Here is an 11,581-nt window from a genome sequence, read left to right as displayed (position 1 = left end):
GGGGGGGGCTCCAGGCATAGAGGCTTTTAAGGCCCAGGTAGACAAAGCCTTGGCTGGGATGAGAAGAGTTGGGCAGGGTCCTGTTTTGAGCAGAGGGTTGGACCAGGTGACCTCCTGAGGTTACTTTCAACCCACATTTTCTATGACTGTATGTGGGGAAAGAGAACAGGGACACCCACAGGAGCTGCCCATGCTCTCCAGCCAACCCCAGGCAGGTGCTCCACAGGCTTGAGGGCTGGCTTGATCACCTGCCAGGTTTTCCCTACTCATAGGCAGACTGGGGTATCTCCAGGCACCTCTAGAAGAAAAGTCAGGGCTTCCTGCTTACCCCTTCCCTGGAGATCCTGGGAGGGGAAAACAGGCTTTCTTTGCTCCCCCACACTCATTGCTGGGATCTCCAGGGGAGATGTGGGTGAATGAGAAAACAGACCCTGCTTATCCAAAACTGCCCACATCACCCATTGTCCCACACCATCAACAGGCAGGACAAGGGGCAACAGACATTTTGCCCAATGAAGCAGATCAGCCGTGCCATGACACACCAGGGAAGCATTAAAGCACAGTGTAGTGTAGGCAGGTACTGTGCCATGCACATGGCGCACAGGTATATTTTGCAGGTACATTGCCATAGCAGCACACTATACCCAGGGAGTGCACTGCTATGGCAACACAGCTGGCAATCACACGTAGACACATGATCGCTACATCTGTGTACCATTCCCATATAGCAATATGGCATGTCACAGCGTCACCACAGGGCAACATGTAGACGCACTCTACAAGTACTATTATAAGCCTGATAGCATCTCTTTAGTTTGTTTTATAACTGCTTGAAACATCCTTGTCCCCCCTCTATTTACATATCCACCTGTCATTCCTTAGCCTGAAATGCACTTACTCAGCCTACTAATTCAAGTCTATGATCTTTCCTGGCGATTGCAGAATGGCACAACATCTGAATTCCATTACTGTAGGCAAAAAAAAAAGGGTGATCCCATGCAAAATGCAGAATGTGCACTTTCACTATGTTTACACAAAATGTTTGTGGAAGACAATTATTTGAAATTAAATCTAGGATTGTGTCTGTATTCGGAAAATTAGCTGCAAGTATGGCAATTTATTCTTCTGTTTATTATTTGACTCTGTACAGAACTCAGCCAACACCTGTGCATGTACTTCCCTTTATTACTGTAAGTACTTCCAAAGGAGAAAGTGTGGGACAATGCTCAGAATCTTCTCTGAACATGAGCTCTGAAACTAGAAGCAGGCAGGTGTGGCTTTATAACAGCCCTGGTGCAGAGCTGGGTTGCTTTGCTTCTCAATAGAGTTGATTAGCATGTGCTAGGGCTGCTTCTGGTTCTGGAGCCAGCATGTGCAGAACTGGCTTTGGTGTATCTGCACTGCCTTGCAGACACAGTGTTAGGGGTAGAAGACTGAATCCCTCCTTTGCCAGAGTCTTCTGTGTCCTGAGGCCTCTTAGCCCCAGTTTTCTAACTCTACAATTTAAATAATATGATTTCCATACCTCACAGTAGTGCTGTGGAAATAAATACTATAAAGATTTTAAGGTGCTCAAATACCTTGATAATAAGGGCCGCATAAATGCAATGGACACTGCAAAAGGGCCTGAGTTCTCTAACAAAAAATATATCCACTGCAAATCTCAACTGCGAGCTGTGTTCTCAACAAAATCAATGAGGAAATATTTTTTTTAAATACAACCTTATCCGAGATAGAAACAATTGCCAGATCCTTGACAGAGTTTGCATGAGTAATACTGTGGGGGAAAGCCGTATTTTTGATTTGTAAACACAATTTTATACAGTACAAACTAAGGGTCTTGTTTACTTATTGGATTTACAATTATATGTGCCCATTCTTTATATCTGCAGTTATTTCCCTCTTCAGTAAAGGCAGATTTAAGATTTTTACAAACCAGACCCTGAAGCAGAATAATGGACTGTGTCACACTATTATTTTACAGTCATTTTTCTGACTGATGCTGTTATTGCACATTAAGCTATGCTCCTCTGTACAATGGAAGTAAAAATATAGTAAAAATAAAAGGGAGGAGAGGCTATCAAATGACTGCAGTTTTTATTTTCATGCTGACATGTCTTTGAAAACATCTGAGGAGCTTTCTGTTACTCTTTCTTTCAGATTCGATCAAGCAATGGAAGAGGGAAGGCAAAATAGCTGTGTGGCTGCACATTCCTATCCTTCAAAGCAGTTTTATTGCCTCTGCTGTGTCACAGGGCTTTACTTTTCACCATGCAGAAGGAGACTCATCCACACTGACGCTGTGGCTAGGAGATGGGAACAGCAGGTTACCAGGGTATGCCACACATCAATTAGGAGTTGCAGGTTAGTTCTAGAAATAACTGTATTCATGAAATATGTTTGATAGTTTAGAATCAGATTCAGCAGTAAATCAGCCGGGTTTCTATACTAGGCAAGCATGGGGAAATTATTTATTTATCGGTTGGACATCCTGATAAAGGGGAGTCTTTCATTCGTGAGTATTCCTAATCAACAAACTGGGTGTGTTAGGTTGGAATGAAAAAAGCAACTAGTAGTAGTTCTGTTTAAAAATTTTAAAAAATGATAAACACTTTGGAAGGGAGGAGAAAATGCAGTCCTCCTGAAGGTTTAAAATCTCACCTTGCAGAAGTACTGTTTTTTAAAAGGAACTTCATGGCATTCGGTGTGCCAGGGCAAGAAATGTCTTCTGGGAGAGATCATCTTTTAGGGGGTCCATAACCGTATTTTAAAAATATAACAAACTGCATATTTTCAGAAAAAAGAAGAAATATGGGACTTTTTTATAGTGCCAGATATGTAAATGCAGATGTTAAGGGCTCTGTGGACCCTACTGTTATGTCCATGCAAACTGCAAAGGTTTGGATCTAGATGATAAGGGCAAAAGTAAATTTAAGCCACCCAGTATTATCCAGGATTAATTTCAGCCACCAGCTAAGAACAGTGCAAAGATTGCTTTAGCATCCTCATGGCTGCCTACAGCTGGAAGAGGCTATGCTGTCATCAAGGAATAGCTGAACTGCAGTCTTCCTGGCAACACCTTTACTCAGTAATGCTTCCCACGGTCACAGCTGATGTGGAGATTCTCCATATGTCCAGGGAATTCCCAGATAGCTGATTATTAGGACTGTGTGAAGATTCAGTCCCTGATTCGGCTGAGATTTGGATCAAATCTCCAAATCTGAATCGAATCAGGAGACCCTTTAATCTCTCTGAATCAAATCAGCACCCTCCGAATCAACTTAGAGAGATTCGGAAAGATTCAGTGATTCAGACATAGACACACTTTTAAATGTTTTGTCTACGTACCTCAAGGTAGCAGGCACAGCTTGTGAATGCTGCAATGGTGGAGCAAATGGAGCATTCCACAGGAACACAGGGGGCTCCCCAATGCACTCAGCAGCAGACCCAGAAGTGGACCAGAAGCACTTCCACTTTACTTCTGGGTCCACTGGGGAGTGTGGTGGGAGGCGCCGAGGGGTTGTGTTTTCAAGTCTTTCTTCATAACCTTGGGAGCTAACATTTTTAAAGAAAACAAAGATCATATAATCATTTGACTCTGGGAACAGAAGTATTTTTAAAAAACCCACCACAAACAAACTAGCATATTTTACAAGGATTCATAATAAAAAAATTGTGAAAATTGTCAACATTACAAACATACAGTAAATTTAGTCTTCACTGCTGTCTCCTTATGCCTTGATTTCACAAGTTTGTGATTAAGTACAGGAGAAAGGCTGACCTGCTTCAATCAAAGCTTGTTGCAAGCATGCTCCATTTGCTGGGTATTAGGAGATTCCTTTCCTTTTCTTCCCTACATCCAAACTTCATCATAAAATATCTGTCAAGGTAGTAGGACTAGCTTCACTTCTAGCCCCTGTTGGTCTCCCTGAGTGCGCCCTCTGCATCTCAGGCCTCATGCCTTCGTGTTCCCAGTGTTGAAAGCTACAGTTCTCCTACTCTTAGGCCAGGTTCTGAGCTATAATACCTTATGGTTTAAAATTGCATGACCTTGGTTCAGGTTTTCTATTTAGAAGCTTGTGACCAGTGACAAGTCCTACTTTCATGTCCATCTTATCTTGACAGTTGCGAGCATAAGTTACAGTAGTGCAAAGGCTGCTTTAACATTCTCCTGGCTACTCACATTTGCCTTCTGGGGATATGAGCAGCCAGTCTAACTTCCTCCAGACCCCTTAGTGGCAGGGTTTACTTTAGTTGTCCCTAAAAATGTGTCTTTAAATCCAGTCCCAAATCCTATTTTTCTCCTACAGCTTCCAAGCCTGGATACACTGGCTTGGGTGGCTCGTCCAGAGTCCATTGGTGAGCCGCATTAAAGTTAGTAGTCTTGGGTGCTGGCTGAGAGGCTATCTGAGCTCTTGTCTTCCCTTCCTCCCTGTTGGAGATAGAATTAACTCAACGTATGCATGCAGTAAAAACCCTTAAACAGTAAAACCAGTATAACATGTAGTATTCATAAATTACTACATGACAGAAGAACAAATTACCATATACATAAAGTTCCTAAAGCACAGGACCCCAAATTACTGTATGGGTTTGGGCTTTGGGGTAAGTTAGCTCATTACCATATGATTTAAAGACACCATAAACAGTTAAATGCAATTCTGTTTAAGTACTCACAAGAGGTAAAAGACACTACACAATAATAGGTTCATTTGCCTATATTAAGAAAACAGTCTATTTTTATCTAATATGCATTGTGTATCAGCATTGCAAATTGAGTTGCTAGTTGCAGTAAAAATCAGCAGAGGGCAGCCCAGATAAAATGCTTAAGATGAGTCTTGGTTTTTTTTCAATGGACATGTTCGAGCATGTTTTCCTGAGGTATGAAAACCTCATCTTTAAAATATGTGGCATTAAACTGGGGTTAGACAATGCATTCCCTTTGCAGAAGTACAATATTGCTCCTTATGGTTACAATTTACATATTTGAGAAAAATAATGCAATTGAAAGGGGATTTTTCTGAAGTAACATTCACATAACTCAAAGTGCAATTTAAAGGAAAATGTTTATATAAATAGGGATAAACTCTTAAATAGTGATATCATTTGACTTTTTGTCAGATGATTATTTTGGTTGTATTTTATATAAATAGGAATTGCCTGGAAGGGCAGAGGAGGTTAGATAATTTCAGAAATTTTGGCATATTAATTAAAAAGTATATCGCATAATAAAAATAACACAATAATATCTATTCTATTTCCTGCTACTGCTTTTGAATCGGGTTGATACTTGTTTTATTAGTCGGTTGGATTTTTTTGATTGAAAAGATCAGGTAAACATTTGATAATGTAAATCAACAGATTTATGTAGGTGAGGTAGTAACAGTACAATTCTGTTCTGCATAGGTTCCTATATTATGCTTACCCCCATAGCATCTCAGCACCTTCCTGTAGTTCACAAAGTACTGTAACTAACAACTTGTTAGCCTGCCTTTGCAGGGGAATTCAGCTCATACAGCCGTCTACAGCAGTAGTCAGTAACCTTTTAAAACTGCAGGCCAGATTGACCCAATTCAGGCCAAGAACAGAGAAGAGGGGACTAGGACCCAGCCACTGTTGCTGCCACTTTTCTGTGCAGCAGCATAGGGAAAGCACCTGCCACCACCGCTTTTCCCAGTCCCCATCACTGCTGCTTTTCCCCAAAGCAGGCACCCACTGCCACTACATTTCCCTGCACTGGCATGGGGGAAGTGATGGCTGCCAAAGCCCTGTGTCAAAAGGCTCTGCAAGGCAGATCTAGTCCACCAGCCATAGGTTGCTGACCCCTACTGTAAAGCTAAAGTTCAATCTTTTAAACAAACAAACAAACAAAACAAAATCCTGCTGCCCTGTCCCAGACACCAGGAATGAAACCTCTCTTGTTTTGGCCCCTCCTTGCAGCTGTTCCTTTCATCTCTTGCTTACACTTCTGGGAGCTTATACAGCTTTTAAAGACATTCCCAAATGTGCACCCAAATGCCCCACAGCTGGATTTCTTTAACGGGGCTGACTATTCCCCCTTAACAGGATAGATTGCGCTGTTACCCACTATTACATGCATGTTCTCCCATGGACTGGAAGGAGCCCCTTGAGCTAGTGAGCCTAGTCCCCATCTTCTGCCTGGAAGAGTATAAGGAAAGGAGCTGAATTTTTTTTTTTTGTTATATATATTACCACACATATATATTGCTGTACTTTTCTTTTTTCTCTTTTTTTTTTTTTAAAGAAAGCTAAGTCAGAGAACGTTCTCTTGACATTAATGCTTGTATAGAATAGCAATCTCATAGCTGTTTCCTTAGGAGGCTAAAGGTTTAAACTTTGCCTAAGAGTCATCGGGGGAGGAGGGGTGTTAATGTTTTAAAGTTCTAAACATCAGTTTCAAATCCAAAGAACTAAACTCTTAAAACCACAGGATCAGATACCAGGGCTGGATTCTGATCTCACTCATGCTGACATTACACCAGTGTAACAGCAGGCTTCAGTAGACTTATTGGGAAAAAACAGAACTTTTCTAGTTAATCCAGACTGACTTTTGCCAGCTCCAACAGTCATGTAAAGAGAAGCTTTTCTAGAAAATAACTCCTATAATCAGTGTAAAATGTTGATTCCAGATGGGGTTTTTTTGGTCTCTCAACTGTGATTCCACACTCACCAGTACCCAGCTAAACAGCTAGAGTAGGGGAGGTCGTGCAAACCACTTGTCATGGGGAAGCAGATACATGACTAATTCTCTAAAGCATGTCCTTTAATGGAGCTTGACTTCAGGGTTGCTGTTTCATCTTTTAAGTATTCCTCCTACACATCAAACTACCGTCACATTATTAAGCAGAAAAGGATGTTTTCAATCTAGACACTCATTCCTTAATAATTTCCTTATGTGGAAACATTTGTCCACGGTATTCTAGATGTGTGTATCATAGTTTTAGCCACATAGGTTTCCCTTTGCTAGAAACTGATAGGAAAGTTTCTCTATAATTATCCACCAAAGTTTAACCCAGCACACCACTGATATGGAAGAAGACATGAGAAATTGTACCCACCCGTGCTTACCACAGAGCATAAATCTGAAATATGTCAAAAAGTTGGCTGGATTATTAAAATGTATATTTTTGTAAGGAAGACATTTTTAAAGAATAACTACAACATATGACAGGATGCGTTCATATGAAAAAGCATAGGGTTTTGAGAAAATTAAGGAAATGTATAGTACATGGAAGAAAGCAATAGGATGACAGCAGGCAACAGGATAGTTTGCAAAGCTTAACTGAGCAGACTCTGACTTACCTTTACCGAATGAAAATATTGCCCTGTGTCACTTGAGAGCAGTGTGCTTTGAAAGGCACGTTGACTAAAATACTGCCCACTGTTTATCAAGAATTGTAAGGCATATGAATAGCACAATATAAATATATCAGCGGGTGGAACAATATAGAAGCAAATAGGTAGAACAGTTTCATTATCAGGAAGATCAACTTGCAAGTGCTAAGGCTAAGCAGTTGTCATTTCTGTATGTTTACTAGCCTGAAGATACCCTTATTAGAAGCGGGCAATTGTGAGTCTCATTTGAATCAGTAGAAGTTTTGTCACTAATTACAGCAAAATCAGGATTTCATCTACCCTGGTTAGTCATACTAATTTCAGTAGACTCCATGAACTTTAGGTGAGGGCCCTAATGAAGAAGGAACCTGGCTTCCAGGTATATCTTGCTAAATTATTTGGTAAATGTTTGCTTATCTTGCATCTCCAAAGTTTTCTAATATGAGCCATGAAATTTAAAAAAAAAAAATCAATAAAAAAGCATATACAGTACACTTACACAACATTTTGATAATATATTTAATTATAAATGTACATATAAATTATATCTATATTATGAAACTATTATACATGTATCTATTTAGTCTGTTACTTTAATTTACAAATATAATCTGGGTCTTAAAATTGAAGCATGTATCCCTGTCCTCTGACATTTTAGCTGTTGTTCCAATAAAGATTTTTTCATTTAGTTCAAATCAATTTTCTGACATCTTGGGACAAGCCCAGGTAAATCTGAGCTCAGTACAAGTTCAATCTCAGAATATTTATGCTGCATTCCTCATGGGGAAATGTAAAGCTTTGAATTCTAACATTCTGTAATACTTCCCAGACACTTATTTTATCTTTCTTGATTTATAAGAAAATATTCTTCCTCCAACAGGTGCTGTGTTAGATAACAGTACTGGAAAAGTGTTGGTTGTACAAGACAAAAATAAAGTAAGTCTGTTATAGAGTTCTAAAATGTCAAAAAGTTATTTGTACTGAACTTGTGTGTTAGCAAAGATCTCTTAACTTTCATTTCAAATCCATTAGAAGAGTTAAACATTACATTTCACTGGTGTCTTGAATACATCATTATTAGTGAGCTATCACTTCAGGCAACAGTCAAAGAAGTTGCTGGGAGAGGTTGATGATTAATTATTATTTTTTTGTGGTATGTCACACTCAATTAAAAATATGGCTTCTCTTTGACTATTCTGTTCCCCTATCAGTACTTTAAGCTTACAACATATGCACATATATACTTACTTGCATATTAATAATAAAAGACACTCATGCATAGTATGTGATATGTACACATATGTAACTTCTAGAAATTACGGTAAAAAGTAAAAATAAATGGAATCAAAAGAATACTGTATATATAATGCATAGTTCTCTAATATTTACATACCTGTATACATGTATTTTTGTTTAGTGGTGAAAAAAATGAAAGTTTAATCAGTAAAAGACCAGAGCAACAGTTCAAACACACCAAACTATTTAACACTTCCAGTTTGCCTTCATTAATGATCAGTCAGGTTCACACAGTGTGCTGAAGGGTGCTGAACTGATATATTCCTCAAAGGCATAGCTCCCAGGAGTAGGGGGCTGCTCAAAGGTTGTGAAATAATTTAGGACTAGGTCCAGTGAAGGACTTAGTTTGCCACTGCAACACTTCGCTTTTAGGCATCAGGCCCACAGAACAAAATCCAAAACCCAGAGTTAGGAGCTTGGGTTCCTTATACAGTGCATGGATGGAACTAGAAGCCTTGAAAAAGCAATCCAAAATAGCTGCACACCTAATTTCTGGATCCCAGAGGTGCCTAGATGCTCACACCAGGGCCATTCAAGGCTTCTCCAGGAGCTGAACTGCAAACACATAGGCAAGTTTAAAGTTAAGGGTAGGAGAAACCTGGGAATTGAACAAGCATTTTTGGAATGCAGTTTTGAATGCTGGCATGTAATGTCTGCCTACCGCCAGATTTAATTGTCTGCCCATTTTTTTGCTCTATTACAATAAGCAAATAAATAGGAAATAATGACAGTCATTATTTTTTGAGGTGACCACTTTTAAATGTAGTTTTGTAGTATCGTAACCACATACATAGGTATCTTATTCACATCAGTTGTGATTTACCAGGATAGGACCTACGGGGGCTTTTACATGTGCACTGGAGGTAGGGAGGGGGTGGTACTTTAATTAGAGTGGCTATAAAAGCTGCTTTAATTAAAGCACCACTGTGTCTCATGTATCAGCATCCCTGTGCTTCAAAATGGCAGTGGGGTGCTGCAGTCCCTGCCACCATTTTGAAGCACAGGGACACCAGTACATGAGATGCAGGAGGCTGCTGGTCGTGTATAAGCACCCTTTGAGACTGGGGGAGGGCATTTTCAGCAGGGATTGATGTTTTCTGACTATCTTCCTGGGCTTTCATGATTTTACATGGAATTCCTTTAGTTATTTTGTGGCATGTTCATAATGTAATATGAACCTAAGTTATGAGCAGATTTGGTTGCTGGAAGGTGGCAATAACATCCTTCGCTTTTGGAAACAATATTAATCTGTTTACTCCTGTGATTTTACCTTATATAAATATCTAACAAAATGGTATTTTCAAACTGTGGTACGTGTACTACTAGCAGTAGGTGCACTGTATGTTTCATCCTTTAACTTATTACAATTTTTTAAGGAGAAAGAACTTGAACCAATGAAGTTTGGGAACTTCCACTATATCTCTTTACACCATACATAAGGATCCCATTAGTACAATGTAGTGTAGTCTTTTCTGGCATTTGGGGCGAAAAGTAGTCTAGTTAAAGATTTGAAAATGCCCTACTGGCCATCAATTATTTTTTAAAATAAAATGTCATCAACAATTTTAACAGAGACTGCCCAGACTTCAAATTGATGCAACAACTTCGTGCCATCCTATCTAGCAGGTTAGTGATCAGCCAACTATGAATTGACACAAGAATGGAGGAATTGCACTCTACTAACATTTGGAAACTCAGAGAGGAGAAAACCATGCTGAAACAATGTTTAGGTTGGGACACAGATAGGCTAAAGGAAGGGGAATTCTTCTGGCTGATATGGCTGACTTGCTGTATTCTAAACATAGATAGAATGGTACTGTTTATTTTTCATCATTTTAAAATGGAAGTGAATTTAAGAAAAAGCAGATTCCTACCAATTACATGAACTTCTGCATGTTACTTAGAAAATTGTCCATTAAAATCTATTTGTGTTTCTATCCTCATTAAAACTGCTCACATGGATTTGATAATTAACATATATATGTTTATTTTAAAACATGGAGCATTTTAGTGAAATTTTAAATAAGTCTTACTCCTCTTTCAGACTGAATTTGAAATAAGGTATGGAAAAGAAAGGGGCATTAGAAAGTGTTCCCTATAGATGGTTTTATTGTACTGCACACTCAGAACACATATTTGAACCAGTACTATTTTAAAATAGGAATATCAAAGTGAATATTAATAACCTTGTATATAAATTTTGCATTCTGCAAAAATCAAATTGCGACTAAAACTGACCATATTGGCGTCATCAAACTACATGTTTGAAGACTCCTTATTTTTAATTAGACATTCTATCAAGGACACACACTATTCCAACCTAATGGTTCGTGCCCAGTATACAGTTTTATAAAAATCTTCTGTATACCTGCTTCAAAACAATAATTTGATTTTTACCTGGCTGAGACCCTTTCAACATCAATTTGATTTTTTTTTTACAAAGTAAAATGTACTGAAGACTTAAGTTGACACCCAGAAGCAGACCTAAGAATAATATGTCTGCCTTAAAGGAAGCTGCCCGCTTACTAGCTGTTAGCCAGCAGTAATAATAAAGGTTGCTGTAAAGAAGAGAGCAGTGGTCTTCAATAAGTCAAACATTGTTTGTTCAAAACTCTTTAAGCTGTCGTTGGCACCTTGAGAAATCATTGGCAGACACAGCTTGCTGGGATTGCGAAAGCAAGTAAAAAGGGCATGACCAAGGAGACAAGCAGTTGGAACAAGGATATAGAACATTTATCCTAAGGGGCAAGAGACTGATCTTTGCCAAGTTTCTCCTTTTCTACCTGTGCAGCCTTTGAAAAACCTTACCAGGCTATCTGGCAACACTTTGTAGAAATAGTTTCATAGTTTCTAGGGTCAGAAGGGACCTGAGCAGATCATCTAGTTCGACCCCCTGCCATGGCAGGAAAGAGTACTGGGGTCAAACGAC

The 11,581-nt window shown here is 39.2% G+C and overlaps 1 protein-coding gene across 1 annotated transcript in view; it reads left to right on the top strand.

Moving 5' to 3' along the window:
- The first annotated feature begins 593 nt into the window (after window positions 1-593).
- Window positions 594-11,581, top strand: part of NUDT6 (nudix hydrolase 6) — a 22,175-nt gene continuing 11,187 nt past the window's right edge. Inside the window, exons 1-3 of the mRNA XM_019533957.1 lie at window positions 594-604; window positions 2,135-2,364; window positions 8,237-8,292. Of these exons, the coding sequence (XP_019389502.1) occupies window positions 594-604; window positions 2,135-2,364; window positions 8,237-8,292 (297 nt within the window). The remainder of the gene's footprint in view (window positions 605-2,134; window positions 2,365-8,236; window positions 8,293-11,581) is intronic.

Source organism: Crocodylus porosus, unplaced genomic scaffold (assembly GCF_001723895.1).
Source record: "Crocodylus porosus isolate Cpor-Errol unplaced genomic scaffold, CroPor_comp1, whole genome shotgun sequence".
NCBI lineage: Eukaryota > Metazoa > Chordata > Crocodylia > Crocodylidae > Crocodylus > Crocodylus porosus.
This window is presented reverse-complemented; position numbering and strand designations above follow the sequence as displayed.